The sequence below is a fragment of the Rhinatrema bivittatum genome, chromosome 2 (assembly GCF_901001135.1).
Source record: "Rhinatrema bivittatum chromosome 2, aRhiBiv1.1, whole genome shotgun sequence".
In the NCBI taxonomy this organism is placed as follows: Eukaryota; Metazoa; Chordata; class Amphibia; order Gymnophiona; family Rhinatrematidae; genus Rhinatrema; species Rhinatrema bivittatum.
The window spans coordinates 13,998,283-14,019,380 of NC_042616.1; the positions used below are offsets into that span (position 1 = coordinate 13,998,283).

At 45.6% G+C, this 21,098-nt stretch overlaps 1 protein-coding gene and 1 long non-coding RNA gene across 2 annotated transcripts in view; both read left to right on the top strand.

Annotated features, from left to right (window-relative positions):
* LOC115083567 overlaps positions 1-16,465 on the top strand; it is a 29,212-nt gene extending 12,747 nt beyond the window's left edge. Inside the window, exon 3 of the long non-coding RNA XR_003854358.1 lies at positions 16,407-16,465. This is a non-coding gene — a long non-coding RNA (uncharacterized LOC115083567). The remainder of the gene's footprint in view (positions 1-16,406) is intronic.
* Positions 16,466-16,479: 14 nt separating this feature from the next.
* Positions 16,480-20,890, top strand: LOC115083566 (oocyte zinc finger protein XlCOF6-like; the record flags this gene model as incomplete). The annotated part of the gene is made up of 2 exons (XM_029587463.1): positions 16,480-16,533; positions 18,516-20,890. Coding segments are annotated over exons 1-2 (2,409 nt in total), but the record flags the coding sequence as incomplete, so codon positions are not given.
* Between the last annotated feature and the right edge of the window lie 208 nt (positions 20,891-21,098).

A 21,098-nucleotide genomic window follows, 5' to 3' on the forward strand; every position in this document is an offset into this window, starting at 1 on the left:
AAGGTGAGGGTATACCTGTCTGAGATAATACCCTCACCGATACAGCAAGAAATTTTTCGATATCTGCTCTCACCTGCAACTCCAGGAACCGAGGATACCGCTGGACGCAGAGACCTGGGAGAGTCTCTGGTTCCTTTCGAGGAGGTTTCCCTGAGCCCAGACCTGAGGCGGCCACCGGAGCGAAGGGGCGATGAAAGTGACGCGATCGCTGACCCAGGAAATTGCATTGCTTCCGGGGTCACTCGCGGAACTGATGGGGGAGCTGGATCAGAGACGCCGGAGAAGACATCGCCTTCAACCCCAGAGGGGTTTCCCGTGATGCAAGAAGCCCGGGACCCGGGAGCGCCACAGCAGCTGGTTCATCTGATCGAAGGCACGACTGCGGCGACCCCAGATACTGCTGGTGCAGGTGTGGGAGAGACCAGTGTCGGCATCGGATTCAGAGGTGACCCCCGCCCCTCAGTAGTGACCCTAGAAGGTATCTGGGACCTAGTAGTGGGATTTAGATCCGAAATGAAAACTGTTTGTATAGAACTAAGCCAAGCTTCTTTTAAGCAACATCAAGGACTAAAAGTCTTAGAAGGGAAACTAACTGAGACTAATTGCAGGATAACCCAATTGGAAAAAAAAGAAGAAAAGACTTTGGAATTTAAGGCTGTAGTAGCCAAGGATCGATTGAGGCTTGAGCAGCGTATGGAGACTCTGGAGAATAATTCTAAGAGCTTAAATTTAAGATTCCTAAATTTTCCTCATATTGTAGGAGAGTCACCGTACACTACTTTGAAAAAGTTTATGGTAGAGATACTAGGTTTCTCAGATTTAGATATGCCTGTGGTGAATTCTTGTTATTTTTTACCTGTTTCAAGAAGTAGAGAATCTAATATTCCTTTTCAAGGAGATTTAACCAATTTTTTGGAAAACTCCAATTTAGTGGTAATTGATAAAGGTACACTACTAGTTTCTCTACTTACAACTTTTGAAATAAATTAGGTTATGAATATAAGGTTTACTTTAGGAAATACCCGGTTATCTACCATGACTTAAATGTTAAAATTTTTCCTGATTTAGCCTTGGCTACACAACTAAGAAGGAAGGCTTTCCTGACCTTGCGTCAAGAAGCCATAAATTTGGGATATAATTTTCAACTACGTTTCCCGTGTAAATGTTTGATTAAAAAAAAGGGATGAATGCAATATATTTTTTACACCAGAACATTTGGCAAGGTTTATACAACTTAAAGGACAACCCACCTCAACTCCAGATACATAGATAAAATTACAGGTGTTATCTTTGCTACCATCTTGTTTCTCTTTTAAAGCTGGTGTATAATTTACTTCCTATTAATTTCAAGCCTTCAACTCGAATCATTGTATGTTATATTAAGAATTATCACATATATGCTTCTATATTAGAAGTTATGTTTTTCCTATGTTTAAATGTTAAATGATATGTGATAATATCTGAGATTTCGGTTATGAACTATTTTGGTTTGTAAAATTATTTGAAAATCCAATAAATAAAGAATTAAACAAACAAACACTAACAATCCTACATAAATCAATGCACAACAGTGAATTCACCACCCTAAAGAACATTCTTCAACAACATAAACCCCAAAGAAACACCAGATCCACAAACAAAACTCTATTTGCAATACCCCCTGTCTCATCCACTAAACAACTACAAGACAGAAAGCTTTATCAATAGCGGGACCCCAGCTATGGAACTCGCTATCAGAATACCTAAGGATGCAAAACAATTCAAAAATATTTTTAAAAAAATCACTAAAAACATGGATATTTCAACAAACCTACAAAGATGGCATTGGTTAAACTACACAGACACACGAGAATCAGCAACACAATCACACGCACTTCTATCACATTAAGACTTGAATTTCAGTGTTCTGTCCACTTTTGTTCATATCAAGATCTCAATGTACTACATACAAACTAACACATATTACACCCACAAGTTATTAGTGTTATTTTGATGTTCAACTTAGTATCTTCTGTTTACATTACTATGTCTGTTATTTTAGTGCCAATGTTATTAACGTTATACTGTTTATTTGCTTACATTATTATGACAGTTATTCTGGTATCTCTGCTAACAACGTTATACTGTAAAGGTTGTTACAAATGTAAACCGAAGTGAAGGCTTGTACCAAACCTCGATATAGAAAAAATCAAAAATAAATAAATATAAGGCGAGTGATCCTAGTCTCAGTCTGAATCTGGAACACCCTTCCCTCTCATTCCCACCCCCACTGCCTCTCTGTTTCCCCTGTGGATTAAGCAGCTCTCTGCTCTCACCTCCCAGCACACAGTGGAGCTGACAGTGAGGACTTTTACTGCTGGGCTGCCAGAGATGCAGAATTTAGAGCAGCTGGGAGCTACTGCCAGTGAGGAGGAGAAAACTGAGCAATGGTCCCACCAGTTCTCCCTACACTTCCAGTCATAGCAGGGGAGGTGAGGAAGGGGCCTCAGGAAGGTTTCAGAGAGCTGTGCTAGCTGAGATCCCAACCCCTGTCCTTCCCACATCCATCTATAAACAGGAAGTGTCACAGGCGCATGAATTTTAGTGTCTAGTCAGTTCTTACCAGACACTGTAGAGGTCCATATAAAGCTGGATTGTCTGTTAAATCCAGTTGGGAGCACTGAGAGGAGAGGATCACCTTGCTGGTGGCTGGAAAGAATCAGTAAGTCCTGCTTGGAGACATTTTTTAAACTTAAAAGTATTGGGGGGGAACTAAACTTTTGGGGTATATTATTTAGTGTGCTTGTGTCTTTTGTTTTAAATAGGTAGAAAGTCAGGCAGTATTGACTGGGTAAGTGAAACATCAGGGCATGCTAGAGAGATAAATTTTCTAGATGGAATAAAAGACAGTTTTATGGAGCAATTGGCTCAGGAACCGACTAGGGAGGGAGCAATTTTAGATCTAATTCTCAGTGGAGCACAGGATTTGGTGACAGAGATAACGGTGGTGGGGCCGCTTGGCAATAGTGATCATAATATGATCAAATTTAAACTGAGTGGAAGGGGAAGAGAAGGTTCATCCGCTGCTCTAGCGCTAAACTTTCAAAAGGGAAACTGAAAAATGAGAAAAATAGAAAAAACCTGAAAGGTGCAGCTACAAAGTTACAAAATGTGCAACAGGCATAGACATTGTTAAAAAATACCAACCTAGAAGCACAGACCAGATGTATTCCATGCATTAAGAAAGGTGGAAGGAAGGCAAAACGATTACTGTCATGGTTAAATGGTGAGGTGAAAGAGGCTATTTTTATTAAAGATCTTCATTAAAAAATTGGAAGAAGGATCCTTCAGAAGAAAATAGGATAAAGTGTTGCTGTTCTGGCTGCGAGCACCACGGCCAGGCCCTTACCTCCAGGCTCCTGGACCTGCTTCCGCTTCCGTTGGCCTAGTTTGCGGCCTGGTTGGCGGCGTCCCCGCTGGGGCTGCGCCACTGCGAGGTCTCCCATGGATGCCTTGCTCCTAGGCGCGCGCGCCACGTGGGCGCTTTTCTAGACGGTTTCCCGCCAGTGGTGACTCCGCCCAATCCCTGACATCAGACGCCGTGGCCTTGATAAGCCGGCCGCAGCCACCTAGTCTAGTACCCGAGTCCTGTTACAGTTCCTGCCTGGTTCCAGTACCCGAGTCTTGTTACAGTTCCCGGCTGGTTCCAGAACCCGTGCCCAGTCACAGTGTCTCTACTATTCTAGTCTGGTTCCAGTTACCTGTCCTGACCCATATCCCGCCTAAGTCCCAGCGGTTGGGCTCCTACGGGCTCCTCCCGGGGGAGCGCCAGCTTCCAGGCTGAAGAGGATCTGCATCCTGCCTGAACATCTGCCTCCCGGCCTGCCACTCTCTAGAGACATTGTCCATCTTTCCCAGTCTCCAGCAGGTCGGCCCAAGGGTCCACTAAAACTGAGACTCCCATAACATAAAGCATAAGCATTGGCAAATTAAATGTACGACATTGTAAGACAGGCTAAGAGAAAATGTGAAAAGAAGTTGGCAAAAACTCACAATAAAAATCTTTTAAAATATATGCAAAGCAGGAAGCCTGCAAGGGAGTCGGTTGGACCATAGATGATCAAGAGGTTAAAGGGGCACTTAGAGAAGATAAAGCCATCGCGGAAAGATTAAACGATTTCTTTGCTTCAGGGTTTACTGAAGAGGATGTTGAAGAGAGACCTATTCCGGAGAAGGTTTTCATGGGTGATGATTCTGATCAACTGAACCAAATCATGGTGAATCTGGAAGATGTGGTAGGCCTGATTGACAAACTGATGGGACACAGCCAACATGGATTTACCAAGGGAAGTCTTGCCTCACAAATTTCCTACATTTTTTTGAAGGGGTGAATAAACATGTGGACAAAGATGAACCGGTAGATGTGGTGTATTTGGATTTCCAGAAGGTGTTTGACAAAGTAGAAAACTAAAAGGTCATGGGATAGGAGGTGATGTCCTCTTATGGATTGCAAGTTGGTTAAAAGACAAGAAACAGAGTAGGATTAAATGGTCAGTTTTCACAGTGGAAAAAGGTAAACAGTGGAGTGCCTCAGAGATCTGTACTTGGACCTGTGCTTTTTAATATATTTATAAATGATCTGGAAAGGGCTATGACGAGTGAGGTGATCAAATTTATGGATGACACAATATTATGTAGAGTAGTTAAATCTCAAGTGGATTGTGATGAATTGCAGGAGGACCTTGCGAGACTGGAATATTGGGCTTCCAAATGGCAGATGAAATTTAACATGGACAAATGCAAAGTGATGCATTTAGGGAAAAATAACCCAAGCTGTAGTTACACAATGTTAGTTTCTATCTTAGGAGTTACCACTCAGGAAAGAGATCTAGGCGTCATAGTGGATAATGCATTGAAATCGACAGCCCAGTGTGCTGTGGCGATCAAAAAAGCAAACAGAATGTTAGGAATTATTAGGAAAGGAATGGAAAATAAAACAGAGGATGCCATAATGCCTCATCACTCCATGGTGAGACTGCATGTGGAATACTGTGTGCAATTCTGGTCACCGCATCTCAAAAAGGATACAGCTGCACTGGAGAAAGTGCAGAGAAGAGCGACCAAAATAAGGGGCATGGAACGGCTCCCCTAAGAGGAAAGGCTAAAGAGGTTAGGGCTGTTCAGTTTGGAGAAGAGACGACTGAGGGAGGATATGAAAGCCTACAAAATCAAGAAAGGTCTTGAACAAGTTAGTATAAATTGGTTATTTCCTCTCTCAGACAATAGAAGGACCAGGGGGCACTCCATGAAGTCAGCAACTAGCTCATTTAAAACAAATCAAAGACAATTCTTTTTCACTCCCCACATAGTTAAACTCTGGAATTCATTGCCAGAGGTTTTGGTTTCAGCAGTTAGTGTTACTGGGTTTAAAAAAAATGTTTGGCTAAGTTCCTAGAGGTTAAATCCACAAACTGCTATTACAGTAATTAATAAGCAATAGTATCTTGTGATCTATCTAATGCTTGGGAACTTGCCCGGTACTTGTGACTTGGATTGGCCACTCTGGAAACAGGATATTGGGCTTGAGGGAACCGTGGTCTGACCCAGAAGGGCATTTCTTATGTAAAACCCCGCAGTTGGCAGCTCTATGGTCGAAGACAGAAAAAGAATGAAGAAATTGGAGAAATTCCTTATCTGATGATTTTGTTTTTCTTAATGTAGACAGATGGACTCAGGACCAATGTGTTATGCTCCCCTGTCAGCAGATGGAGATGGAGTCAGATTTCAAAGCTGACCTCAGCCTGCCAGTATTCTCTTCAAAAGCCACTGTGGACATACTAGTGAAAAAACTTGATTAAAATATGATTAAGAGTCACATGATGTGGTGGGCTCAGCCGGCAGCACTGAGCTGAGCTCCGGGTACCGTCTGTCCCTTTGTGTACAATTCTACACCGCACTTGATTGAATTTTCTTCTACCTTGGTGCCAAAAGATTCAGGAACTGATTGGCTTAATTTGGGCTGGATGGTGCTTCGACAGGCTAAACAAGAGAAAGAGAAGGGGAAACCGGCCTCGCCCAAAATGGCCGACTGCATGGGAGCTGGAACTGCAGAAGGATGTGACTCAGCTCTAATTGTAAAACTTACAGCTGCAGTGGCCTCTGTGTTGGATGAAAGATTGTCACATATATCTTCTCAAACTGAGGAGCTTAAATCATCTTTATCTGACATTACTTCGCTTCTTGGTCATGTTGAGAGGCAAGTGTCGACAGTGGAAGACGATGTTTTGCAACTGGAGAGGCGTGTGCAGTCATTAGAGAGAGAAATGCAGGAGAAAACGCTCAAGATCGACAACTTGGAAAACAGAGCCCGCAGGTCTAACATCAGATTTGTGGGGATCGTTGAGGATGAAAATTCGGTTAATGTGAGTACCTTTTTGGAGGGCTGGATCTTGGAGGAACTGGGCCTACAAGAGCTGAGAGGAAAAATAATCTTTGAAAGGGCCCATCATTTAGGACCGAAGCAACAGGAATGGTCCTGACCAAGGGCAGTTAGTAAGTAGCACATTCAAAACAAATAGGAGAAAATTCTTTTTCACTTAATGCACAATTGAGCTGTGGAATTCATTGCCAGAGAATGTGGTTAAGAAAATTAGCATAGCTAGGTTTAAAAAAGGTTTAGACAAGCTCCTGGAGAAGAAGTCCAGAAATTGTTATTAACCAAGTATACTTAGAGAATAGCCACTGCTTCTGAATGTGTGATAGCAGCACGGGAACTATTTACTGGTTGGGATCTTGCCCGGTACTTGTGACCTGGATTGACCACTAATGGAAGCAGGATACTGAGCTTGATGCACCCTCAGCCTGACCCAGTGTGGCAATTTTTATGTTCTTATGTTCCGTATCTTCCCTAGTCAGGTTTCATTTCTGGCCTGATGGCAGGATACCACAGATTTTGCTGCAATAGCTGCTGTTTCTCCTCTTTACCCTGGGATTACAGAGTTTCTCCTGCTCATTGTATAAAGTATAAATCTGAGCTCCCAGTCTTCCCTCCTGGGCCCGTGCTCCTGGAGAACTATTCTCAGTGCTAGAGGATACCACATCATCCTGAGGGCAGGTCCTAGCTCCAGGATTGCTTCCTTCCTCATCAGCTGATGCACTCCTTCCAGGTATAATGTATGAATCTGAGCTCCCAGTCTTCCCTCCTGGGCCCCTGCTCCTGGAGAACTATTCTCAGTGCTAGAGGATACCACATCATCTTGAGGGCAGGTCCTAGCTCCAGGATTGCTTCCTTCCTCATCAAGCTGATGCTCTCCTTCCAGGTATAATGTATGAATCTGAGCTCCCAGTCTTCCCTCCTGGGCCCGTGCTCCTGGAGAACTATTCTCAGTGCTAGAGGATACCACATCATCCTGAGGGCAGGTCCTAGCTCCAGGATTGCTTCCTTCCTCATCAGCTGATGCTCTCCTTCCAGGTATAATGTATGAATCTGAGCTCCCAGTCTTCCCTCCTGGGTCCCTGCTCCTGGAGAACTATTCTCAGTGCTAGAGGATACCACATCATCTTGAGGGCAGGCCCTAGCTCCAGGATTGCTTCCTTCCTCATCAGCTGATGCTCTCCTTCCAGGTATAATGTATGAATCTGAGCTCCCAGTCTTCCCTCCTGGGTCCCTGCTCCTGGAGAACTATTCTCAGTGCTAGAGGATACCACATCATCTTGAGGGCAGGTCCTAGCTCCAGGATTGCTTCCTTCCTCATCAGCTGATGCTCTCCTTCCAGGTATAATGTATGAATCTGAGCTCCCAGTCCCAATATTCCTGAGAGTGCAGTCCCAGCTGATCCTGAATCCTGCAGCCTTGTGTGCAGCCTCAGCTCCTGCTGTCAGTGCTGGGCGGGGGAGGCAGAGGGCAGCAGTCAGAGGGGGCTCTCTCTCTCTCACATCCTCTCTCTTCCTTACCCTCTCCCTGAGCCTTCCCAGTCTCCCTCCCTCCTACGCCTCCTCACCCTGCTCTCCCCTCCTTCTTTCTTTTCCCCTCCCCCTGCTCCCCAGTCTCTCTGAGAGGCTGCAGAGTTACCCATTTTGGTTTTTATGAACGGAACTGGACTTTGCTTTATTAATCAGCCAATTGCAACAACTCATGCCCTAAGACTACACTTCCCACAATTCCCAGCCTCGCCTTTCCCTTCCTTGCACTTCTTGCTTTGCTCTCTTCCTCTTTCTTCCTCCTCTACCTTGAGCCATTAAGAGAGAAGCTGAGAGAGGAAGTGACATCACTTCCCATTCCGGGTGTCTTTTAGCGGTGCTCTCTGCCCCCGGAGCGTTTTAAGCCAATATATCAAGTAAAACCCCTCATTTTGCGGCGAATTTTAGCAATTCCAGCAGTGGATACCGGTGGGAACATGGCACAGAAGAAAAAAATGGTGGACTTTAAAAAATATTCATATATTAAAAGTGGTGAAGCCCCAGACCCCACAGACTACAAAATGGCGGCGGCTGCTGAGTCGGAGGACTCGGAGACTGAAGGGACTAATCCAGAACTCCTGGATTTGGATCGGCCTCTGCGCTCAGAAATGCGTTCCTGGTTTATGGAGCTGCGGAAAGACATTAAGGTATTTAAAAATGAGATAACCGAAACGCTGCAAGAGATGAGAGGACCATGTGGCCTTAGGCCGCAGATTGGACGAGGAGGACACGCGGCTGGACGAGCAGGAGGAGCGATGGCAGCTCCAAAATGTGGAGGTTGCAGGTTTAAAATCAGCACAGACAGATTTGGAGGATAAGCTTGAAGACCTGGAGAACAGGTCCAGACGCTGCAATCTCCGCTTTAAGGGCGTCCCTGAAAAAGAGGAGTACCAGGATTGTGTACTCCTCATTCAAAAAATCTGTCAAATGATTATCGGTGGTCCAGAGAACGAAGATGGGGGCACTGTCTTGATCCACAGATTGAACGAGCGCATAGGTCGCTGGGACCCAACGTTGGAAATCGCCCACGCGATATTGTGGTCTGCTTTCACTCATTTGTGTACAAAGAAAAACTTGCAGCGGCAGCCAGGCGACAAAGAGTGTGGATTTGGGAAGGAAACGAGATCTCCATTTATGCGGATTTGGCCTCTAGCACCCTATGCAAGCGCTTATCTTATCGTCCGGTCACCTCCGCACTTACCAATGCATCAATACACTATAGATGGCTCTTTCCTTTTAGCTTGTGGTTTCAGGTGGAAGGGAAATCCTACAAAGCCCGCACTCTGGATACCGCAGTGCAGGTCCTAAAAGAACTGGGACTCTCGGTGGAACTACCAGCGCCAAAGGACCTGGGACCTTCCAGCTCTAAACCAGCTGCCCCACGATGGCAACGTGTCAACAAAGGAGGTCGACAGCTACGCAGGAATGCCAGTGAAGTAGGGGTGGCTGCAGCTGGTACCTGAGCTCAATTTTGCTGGCGTTGGTTCTCGAGCCTGCTGACAGCTACAGGTTCGGAAACCGGACGCCGGCAAAATTGAGCGTCCGGTTTTCGAGCTGTGGGCCCATTTTAAGTTTTTTTTTTTTTTTTTTTTTTTTTTTTTTTAACTTTTTTTTAACTTTCAGGACCTCCGACTTAATTTCGCTATGATATTAAGTCGGAGGGTGCACAGAAAAGCAGTTTTTACTGCTTTTCTGTGCACTTCCCCGGCGCCGGCAGAAATTAATGTCTACCTTTGGGCCGAGGTGCAGTCCGTCTCCTCCCAGGAGATTTGCCGGGCGGCAACTTGGAAGTCTTTGCACACCTTGCGCGACATTATCGGCTGCACCTACCGTCGTCCACCTCCGGACATTTTGGTGACCATGTTATTCGAGCAGGGCTTTCAAGAGCCCACCCGGTGTAGGGAAGCTTGGGTACATCCCACCGTCTGGACTGATCCTGGTACGTACAGGGAAAAGAAAATTATTCCTTACCTGCTAATTTTCGTTCCTGTAGTAGCAAGGATCAGTCCAGATGCCCACCTCTTTGATTACTGGGTCTATAGGGTCTTCCCTGCTCGATCTACTCTGCTCATTCTGAAACACGTTGTTCTTCTCGTCTTATGAGACTGTCTCACGGTTCTTTCTGCAAGTTACAGTTATGGCACGTGTTGCCCTAGTTTATGTTCTGTTATGGTTGGGGACACTTGATCCATCCTTCGTATCTTACTATTCTGGCTTTGATATACTCTACACTGAGCTCCTGCAGAGGGTGCACTGGTCGATATGTCAGCACCCTTCGAAGCCTTGTCAGACTCCATCTGCTGGACGGGGGACATAACCCACAGTCTGGACTGATCCTTGGTACTACAGGAACGAAAATTAGCAAGTAAGGAATAATTTTCTTATTTGCCTCTTGTTGTTGTTCTCTGGTGCTTCGGGCTAGTCTACGTCTCTCTTGGGAGACTGTTGAAGCAGAGTTGAATAGCAAAGTGGTGATGAAACCAGGAGCTGCTGCGTTAATTGATGCAGACTGGGACCTTGTTCGCACTACCGCCAGAAGGGTGGCTTCCATAACATTGGCTGGGCATCAGCTGTGACTGTGAAATTAATCTGCAGACACAATTTCTAAGTCTACTCTCATGAAGTTACCCGTTAAGGGTTCTCTTTTATTGCAGTGAGTTGGAGAAAATGGCATTTAGATTAGAGGCGTTCTAGGACCTTCATTTGCCAGAGAGTATCAAGCAGGCAGCGTGTCCCTTTGGGGCAAGAGGCCATGCTAGAGAATACAGGTGTATTCCTCTTTATAGGGGAGCGACTTTTCAGAGTCTTGACCTTTTGACCCAGAAAGCCTGGGAAGAATGTGGGCGCCGGGAACAGTGTACCTTGATCTTCACAGTGAAGATCTGCAGCCTCACCTGCTTGGGCAGAGATGGGCGGACATCTATCTCGCTTATTTCAGAGGTAGGTCCAGATCATGTTGGGCCTTTGGGAAGTGATAAGAAAAGGCTATACTTTGGTGTTTGTTTGCTTTCCTCTGGAGGCCTTTATGGTTTCTCCCTGCAAATCCCTACGGAAGAGGGTGGCAGTGGAGACTAACTTAAGGAGGCTGTTGGGCTTGAAGGCTGTAATTCCTGTTCCCAGATTGCAAGAAAACACGGGTTGCTATCCCATTTATTTTGGGCGTACCCAGAAAGGAGGGATCTTTTCGGCCCAAAGGACTCAATTAACATTTGCGGGTAACTCATTTCTGTATGGAAACTGTTCTCTGTATAACTGGCAATGCAATTGGGGAAATTTTCATGTCCCTAGATCTGCTGCAGGTATTTCTGTATATTCCCATTCGCAGGGAACATCAATGGTTCTTGAAGTTGCCATTCTAGGACATTATGATGAGTGTTAGGCCTTGTTCTTTGGGCTGGCTTGGCACCCAGGTTCTTTAAGGTCATGGTGCTAGCGGCGTCCTTATGGAAAAACGGCATCCTGGTCCACCTATATCTGGGTGATTGGTTGATTCAGGCCAGAAGCATGGAAGAGACTCACCTGGCTCCTTGCAAGTTAGTCTCTACTACAAGAAGGCTGGGTGGTGAACTTTGGCTGAAAGCGGTTTACAGCCGTCTCAGACATTGGAGTAGCCCGGTGTTCATTTCGATACGAAGCAGGGCAGAGGATTTCTGCCAGAGAGTCGTATTAGAAGTCAATTGCTCGAGTTTAAACCCAGAAAAAGGCCTTTCCTCCAACAGTGTGCTTATGTTTCTTCAGAAACTGGGTTTGATGGCAGCCACCTTCGAGGTTGTCCCCTGGGTGAGAGAGCACTTGAGGCCTCTTCAAAGCATGTTGCGTTCTGGTGGAGTCCGCAGTCTCAGGACTCCATGGTGTGGCTTCGCTTGCCATCTCAAGGAGGGATTTTCTTGTGAAACACTAGAAGGGTTAGTGCTTATGACAGATGCAAGCCTTCAAGGTTGGGGTGCTCATTGTCAAGAGTTGCTGGTGCAAGGACGCTGGAGCACTGAGGATCATCAGTGGAGCTTCAATAGTTTGTAAGCACGTGCAGTTTGACTGCTGAGCTAAATGTCTGTCGAGTGTTTAGAGACTCAGGCGGGCAGGATAATGTCAGCCAATGTGGTAACTGTGGATTTCATTCATTATCAGTCTAGAACCAAACCTAACAATTGACAGAGGAGATAGATATTGCTCTGCCATAGCATGAGCACATCTTTTAGATATATTAGCCTGCCACATTACTGGAAAGGGCAATGTAAGGGCCGTCTTGCTCAGGCTTCCAAAGTTCTTTAGTCGAAGAAGGGATCTGAAAGTTGTTGGATCGATGCTCTCATCCAGGCATGGCTGCCGGAGAGTTTTCACATCATGGCCACTACTGGGCATCATTGTTTGAAAGATTGCAATAGAAACCCTACTTCTGGTGGCTACGGATTGGGCTCGAATGCTGTGGTGTGCCAATCTGCAGTGGCTGCTGGTGGGCAGGCCTCTTAGGCTACCGCCCGGGAAGGATGTATGGCTTTAGGGACCAATTCTTCATGACAATCCGGGTCAATTTTCTCTTACACTTTGCCCTTGAGAGGACTCAAGTTATTGAAGCAGGGTTATTCTGCTGCAGTGCTTTCACTTTGCATCAGGCTAAAATAAAAAAAAATGTATATTTCTATATCTTGGGCTTATGTGAGAGTTGGGCAAATTTTTGAGGACTTATGTGAGGAGCAAGGTTCTCAGCCTCTCAAAGTGGAAATTTGATTAATTTTGGAATTTTTCAGGACAGACTGCTTAAAGGCTTGGTTCTTAACTCCTTGAAGGTTCAAGTGGCAGCAGTCACCTGTTATAAGAACCGAGTTCTTGGTGGGTTTTTGTCTCCCCGACCGGATGTGTCTTGGTTCGTGAAGGAAGTGGATTGCAAACTGGCTAAAAGACAGGAAACAGAGAGTAGGATTAAATGGACAATTTTCTCAGTGGAAGGGAGTGGGCAGTGGAGTGCCTCAGGGATCTGTATTGGGACCCATACTTTTCAATCTAACTAGATAAACGACGCTTGACCGACGTGCCGCAAATGCACAGTAGAGAGCAGCTCTACTGCGCATGTGCGGGCGAGCACGTCGGCCTTAGGCAGCGTAAAACAAAAAACATGGCGGCGGTACCGGCAGCGGGCGGCGGCCAGTAGCGAGGGAGGGACTGACTGACTGAGAGGGAGGGAGGGAGTGGGAGGGACGACGAGAGAGAGACTGGGGGGAGGGACTGAGTGGGAGGGACTGAGTGGGTGAGTGTGGTGGAGAGAGGTAGGGGGGTGGGGAAGAGTGAGGGGAGAGTGAGAATGAGGGAGAGGTGAGAGTCAGGGGATGTGAGTAAGTGGAAGGGGGAGAGGTGAGAGACAGGGCCGCAGCGGTGGCGGCGAAGACGGGCGGCAGCAGTGAGGGAGGAGAGAGAGAGGGAGGGGACTGACTGAGAGAGAGGGAGGGACTGACTGAGAGGGGAGGAGAGAGAGGAGGTGGACTGATTGAGAGGGAGGGAGGGAGTGGGACTGAGTGAGGGGGGGAGAGAGTGAGTGGGACTGAGGGAGGGAGTGGGACTGAGGGAGGGAGGGAGTGGGACAAGTGAGAGGGAGGGAGAGAGGGGGGAGGGAGGGAGTGAGGGAGAGTGAGGGGGGGAGGGAGTGAGGGAGAGAGGGGGGGAGGGTGGGAGTGGGACAGAGTGAGAGGGAGGTAGAGAGGGGGGAGGAGTGAGTGAGACTGAGTGGGAGGGAGGGGACTGAGTGAGAGGAGTGGGAGGGTGGGGAAGGATGGGTGGGGTGAGTGTGAGGGAGGGAGGTAGGGGTGGTGAAGAGGGAGGGGAGAGAGAATTGAGGGGGAGGTGAGAGACAGGGATGTAGCCCGTTTTAACGGGCTTAACGGCTTGTACATTTATAAATGATCTGGAAAGAAATACGACGAGTGAGATAATCACATTTGCAGATGATACAAAATTGTTCAGAGTAGTTAAATCATAAGCAGATTGTGAAAATTGCAGGAAGACCTTGTGAGACTGAAAATTGGGCATCAAAATGGCAGATGAAATTTAATGTGGAATAAGTGCAAGGTAATGCATATAGGGAAAAATAACCCATGCTATAGTTACACAATGTTAGGTTCCATATTAGGGGCTACAACCCAAGAAGGGAGATCTAGGCGTCATAGTGGATAACATTGAAATGTCGGTTCAGTGTGCTGCGGCAGTCAAAAAAGCAAACAGAATGTTGGGAATTATTAGAAAGGGAATGGTGAATAAAACGGAAAATGTCATAATGCCTCTGCATTGCTCCATGGTGAGACCGCACCTTGAATACTGTGTACAATTCTGGTTGCCGCATCTCAAAAAAGATATAATTGTGATGGAGAAGGTACAGAGAAGGGCAACCAAAATGATAAGGGGAATGGAACAGCTCCCCTATGAGGAAAGACTAAAGAGGTTAGGACTTTTCAGCTTGGAGAAGAGACGACTGAGGGGGGATATGATAGAGGTGTTTAAAATCATGAGAGGTCTAGAACACGTAGATGTGAATCGGTTATTTACTCTTTCGGATAGTAGAAAGACTAGGGGACACTCCATGAAGTTAGCATGTGGCACATTTAAAACTAATCGGAGAAAGTTCTTCTTCACTCAATGCACAATTAAACTCTGGAATTTGTTGCTAGAGGATGTGGTTAGTGCAGTTAGTATAGCTGTGTTTAAAAAAGGATTGGATAAGTTCTTGGAGGAGAAGTCCATTACCTGCTATTAATTAAGTTGACTTAGAAAATAGCCACTGCTATTACTAGCAATGGTAACATGGAATAGACTTAGTTTTTGGGTACTTGCCAGGTTCTTATGGCCTGGATTGGCCACTGTTGGAAACAGGATGTTGGGCTTGATGGACCCTTGGTCTGACCCCAGTATGGCATGTTTTTATGTTCTTATGTCCTCCCTTGTGGCTACCAGTATCCTTATGGTAACAATCTGATTGTGGATTCCTTACGAGTCCTACCTTTTCAACTGCAACATAGCTTCTTCTTGAAAGACTTACCTTGAAGACTGTTTCTTTTAGGGGTAATCTGCTCAGGACGTCGAGTTTCCGAGCTGCAGGATTTTTCTTGCTGTGAGTCATTCCTGCCTGAGACTCTGAGGGCAGTACAGCTTTGGATTTCTGCCTTCTTTTGGCCCAAAGTGGTTTCGGAATTTCATTTAACTCTGTTTATTTCCCTGGCACACTGGAGAGGAATACAGAGGAGGGTGAATATCGTCTGTTGCATGCCCTGGCTGTCAGGTGGCACCTGATGCAGTACTTGGAGGTTATTAATCCTCTGTCAGTCTGGTCAACTGTGCTCCATGGCTAAGGTATACAGGGTGAGCCAGCGGGGCGGGCAACTAAGGTCCGTTATTGGATTATGGAAGTCATCAGCAGTCGTCCTTAAGCACCTTCCAGGCATTCCAATTGATCGTTTGGGTTCAGGAAGATGCCGGCCTTAGCATGTGCGATGTTGCTTGGTTCCTGGGCACCTTTGGTACATCCCACTGATGTGGATTGGCCTGCCTGAATGAACAGGAAGGAGAAATTCCTACTTATGTGATAAAATTTAAAATAAAGGAAGGCAGGCTGATCCACAATCCACCCTCAGCTGCCATCTTGCTTTCAGTTTGTCTTCTAGGTACGGACGACGCTGAGTATTATATCTCTTACTCATTTCAGGATTGGTAAGTGTCATGACCAGCTCCTTAGCTTAGTAAATCTTAGCTCTTGTGACTGAGCTCAGAGTTCTCAATTGGTTGGAAGTATGAGCAGTTTGTCCACAGTTTGGCTTTTCCAGAGAATACTTGTAGGCTGATGTTGGGACAGGGCTATATGTCCTTGACATCGGCTTTTACTCTGTCTCCACCTGCTGGTAGAGGTGCATAACCCATTTGTGTGGATTGACCTGCCTGAATGCGGAAGAAAGGAAATTATCAGGTAAGTATTAATTTCTCCTTTCCTTTTCCCTGTAGAGAAGGAAACCAAACAGCTGTTTGAGATTTGGGGCACGATCCCTATGTGGCCATTGTTTGCAACGCCCCTGAATACAGAACTCGTACATCACATTGGGAGATATGTCACTGCCCAGGACACTAAACTCTTCCTGCCCTGTTAGGATTTAGCACAGTGAGTCCTCCTGATGGAATAGAACCAGATGTTCTGGATAATGCTCTTATAGCTTCCTTTTTATTATAATGTGATTTATCCAGGCAATGACATTTCATATTCTCTATCTCTGGTATTAGAGAATGTTTTCCAGTTTGATTTGAAAACCTTGGGGTCTATGGACGAAACTGATTGTAGGGGCAACACAGAGGGAACAAATCTGGCATTTCCTGGGGAAGAGGGGTCCTGGTGTCCTCTGTTCCATGATAAAATGTTAGGATAATAAATCCAGCTGAGATCTAATGCACGCTGAGCCCCTCCACGTGTCTCTGAGTGTTTCTGGTTTGTGTTTCAGGTGCGGGTGACGTTTGAGGACATCGCTGTCTATTTCTCCCAGGAGGAGTGGGGGTATTTAGATGAAGGGCAGAAGGAGCTTTACAGAGAGGTGATGAAGGAGAATTATGAGACCCTCATCTCCCTAGGTAAAAATTGCATTATCTGCATGTTAAGTGGACTCGAGGGCTGATTTACTGAAGGTGTTTGTGACTTTTCTCCTGACTCCAGGTCCAGCATTGCTCTGTGTCTGAGCTGGCACCTGAGATTGGTTGTTTGGATCTTTTCACGTGAGACCGGCCCCTGCGAGGCAGTCTAGGAATTTATCTCAGATGTCTTACATGAGGCACCTGTGGGGAGCATCCACAAAGTTTCTCAAGGGACTTGACTGAGCCCTCAGCAGCAGGACCAGGATACAGAACTGAATGGGCCAAATTTTAAAAGCGTTACTCACACTAAAAGATGAATACGTGGCCGAACGTGAGCGACATGAATTTCAAAAGCTGCTAATTACTTGCTCGTGCTAAAAAGGGGCGACGCCAGCAGTTCAGTGTGTAAATCCGGCGGCCGCTGCTCGTGGTGCACTGTTAGCTGCGTATATTTCCTGCTGCTCCTGATGAGGTGTAAGTCTGCAGAAATAACTTTTTAGGACTAACACGATAGGGTGAGGGTCTTGCTCAACTGGGGGAAGTTCAGGATGAAGAACTGGAAGGGTCTGGATGACCCCGAGAGAGACTGGGCAAACTGGTGGGCTAATGGGTAAAACTGGGAATGGCTTTACCTTGAGCAGGTTTTAAAATCCTCTTCCCTATATGTGTTAAAGCCGACAGATTCTTAAGGCAGAAATGTGCTTTACATCTGCTCGAGTACACATGCTGGGCGTATTTTACATCATACACATGTACTTGTGCACGTGATTTAAAACTCCAGCGTATCTTTGCTCACTCGCCCCCAGGTGCACGTACGGTCGTGTAGTTTCTTGTTTTACAATTAGCTGAATATGAACAGCAGGATACAAGAGGACTGAGCTTGCTTCATGACTGTCATTACCCTGTGACATACTTAGCCCTGCACTGATATAAGAGGGAGGTTTCAGCTTGTCTGCATCCTTCTAACTGGCTCATGGCCATTTTTCCCTTCTCCCCTACCTATGGATCCATTCTCCTTCCTCTTCCTGATGCTGACCCTACCCAATCTCATTCCCCACTTCTGTCCATTAAGAACATAAGAACATGCCATACTGGGTCAGACCAAAGGTCCATCAAGCCCAGCATCCTGTTTCCAACAGTGGCCAATCCAGGCCATAAGAACCTGGCAAGTACCCAAAGGGAACATCAGGTGCCCTGTTAGCCTCCCATATTCTCCACCTCCTCGGCCATTCTGTCTTCTGCTTTGTCCATTGCTTTACAAAGATTTCTTCCTCTCATTAAGCCATCACCTCTCACCCTAAGAGAATCTCACTGTTTTTACTGTCATCACACCTGCCCTTCTCTGAATATCAATCTCAGTCCTGTCCCTCCATGGTAACTCTCATCCTTCCCCTCCAGGCTTATCCTACCCCCACTCTCCTCCCTCTTCTCTCCCTCTCAGGTTTTATCTATGGAGTATCTGCTCTGTTTCCAGCAAGCTCACCTATGTTCATGACCTCTGATCTCTCATTCTCTCCATCTCTTTCTTTTGTGTTTATCCCGCTGTTATTTTTTATATTCTGTTATTGTTTTCATCTCCAACACTGTGGGAAGATAATTCCAGGCATCCACCACACTTTCTGTGAAGAAAATATATCTCTTGATATTATTTCTAGTCTCCTCCCTTGGAACCTTTGCTGTACAAATTATTTTCCATTAAAGAAGTTTACTTCTTGAGCATTATTACCTTTCAGGTATGTAAGTGTCTCTATCATATCTCCCCCTTTCTCTTCTCCTCTAGGTTATACATATTTAGGAGCTCATCTCATAAGGATTTTGGTGCAAACCCCATTGTTAGAAGTTTTTCATGGTTACCAGTGCTTGGTCAGAAGGGCACAGCTCTATCACTGTGTGACACTGCCAGAGCAGTGATTATAGGATCAGAAACCCAGATCCATTTGCATGGTGACTAATGCACGATTAATGTCTTCTTCTATCAACAGCAAGTGATGAGGTCACACAGCACATAAAGGAGGAGAATCGAGAACAACATCCTATGGAAGAAGGACTGATCCCAAGAGAATCAGGAAATGCCTTTGTGCATGTTTTGCAGGGGACTGAGAGGAGCAAAACAAAGTATAGTCAGCATGAGTCAGAGAAGAAGCAGAGAGACCCTGCAGGAGTCTCACGGGATGAAGTCACTGCATCTGAGATGGAGGTCAAAGTCATCCCTGAACCTCAGAGACACGTGAGCACAGAGAGACCCTTCCAGAGCACTAACAGTGATCAAAAAACTTCTGACCTTCACCAGAGGGAGGGGAAAGGGAAGAAATCCTTTCTGTGTGACTCCTGTGGTAAAAGCTTTGGTAAGAAATTGCATTTAATATTGCACCAGAAATCCCACCCACTCCAAAAACTATTTCTATGCACTAAATGTGGGAAAAGCTTCAGTCAGAAGAAAAATCTCAAAGTGCACCTAAACGTACATAAAAGAGAGAAACCTTTCCCCTGCAGTGATTGGAGGAAAAGTTTAATTAGTAAGTATAAGCTAAAATTACATCACAAAATCCACCCTGGAGAGAGACCATTCTCAAGCAGTAAAAGTGGAAAATTTTTTGTAAGGAACAAAAACCTCACACAACACCAGCCAATCCACACTGGATATGAACCATTTAACTGCAGTGAGTGTGGGAAAAACTTCACTCGTAAGCATACGCTAATGTTGCACCACCGCATCCACACAGGTGAAAGACCATTCTCATGTACTGAATGTAATAAAAGCTTCTCTGTGAAGGGTGCCCTCACAAGACACATGAGAATCCACACAGGTGAGCGACTAATCTCATGTAGTGAATGTAATAAAAGATTCACGCAGAAGAGTGTCCTCACAAGTCACATGAGAATCCACAGAGGTGAGCGGCTATTCTCATGTACTGAATGTAATAAAAGCTTCGCAGTGAAGGGTAAACTCACAAGTCACATGAGAATCCACACAGGGGAGCGACCATTCTCATGTACTGAATGTAATAAAAGCTTCGCAGTGAAGGGTAAACTCACAAGTCACATGAGAATCCACACAGGGGAGCGACCATTCTCATGTACTGAATGTAATAAAAGCTTCACTCAGAAGGGTACCCTCACAATACACATGAGAATCCACACAGGGGAGCGATTATTTTCATGTAGTGAATGTAATAAAAGATTTACTAGGAAGAGTGCCCTCACAAGTCATATAAGAATCCACACAGCAGAGCAACCATTCTCATGTACTGAATGTAATAAAAGCTTCACACAGAAGGGTACCCTCACAATACACATGAGAATCCACACAGGTGAACAACCATTCTCATGTAGTGAATGTAATAAAAGATTCACTGAGAAGGGTGCCCTTACAAAACACATGAGAATCCACACCGGGGAGCGACCATTCTCATGTACTGAATGTAATAAAAGATTCACTGGCAAGGGTGCCCTCACAAAACACATGAGAATCCACACAGGGGAGCGACCATTCTCATGTAGTGAATGTAATAAAAGCTTCACAGTGAAGGTTAAACTCACAAGTCACATAAGAAGCCACACAGGGGAGCGACCATTCTCATGTACTGAATGTAATAAAAGCTTCGCAGGGAAGGGTAAACTCACAAGTCACATGAGAATCCACACAGGGGAGCGACCATTCTCATGTAGTGAATGTAATAAAAGATTCACTGTGAAGAGTGTCCTCACAAGTCACATGAAAATCCACACAGGGGAGCGACCATTCTCATGTAGTGAATGTAATAAAAGATTCACTGAGAAGAGTGTCCTCACAAGTCACATGAAAATCCACACAGGGGCGCGACCATTCTCATGTAGTGAATGTAATAAAAGCTTCGCAGTAAAGGGTGAACTCACAAGTCACATAAGAATCCACACAGGGGAGCGACCATTCTCATGTACTGAATGTAATAAAAGCTTCGCAGTGAAGGGTAAACTCACAAGTCACATGAGAATCCACACAGGGGAGCGACCATTCTCATGTAGTGAATGTAATAAAAGATTCACTGTGAAGAGTGTCCTCACAAGTCACATGAAAATCCACACAGGGGAGCGACCATTCTCATGTAGTGAATGTAATAAAAGCTTCGCAGTGAAGGGTAAACTCACAAGTCACATGAAAATCCACACAGGTGAGAGACCATTCTCATGTAGTGAATGTAATAAAAGCTTCGCAGTGAAGGGTGAACTCACAAGTCACATAAGAATCCACACAGGGGAGCGACCATTCTCATGTACTGAATGTAATAAAAGCTTCGCAGTGAAGGGTAAACTCACAAGTCACATGAGAATCCACACAGGGGAGCGACCATTCTCATGTAGTGAATGTAATAAAAGATTCACTGAGAAGAGTACTCTCACAAAACACATGAGAATCCACACGGGGGAGCAACCATTCTCATAGAAATGATGGCAGAAAAAGACCAAATGGCCCATCCAATCTGCCCAGCAAGCTCCTACACTTATTTTCCCATACTTATCTGTTTCACTGACCACCAAATTCAGGGGCAGTTGTAACTGCTTGATTCAGGGGCAGTTGTTAACTG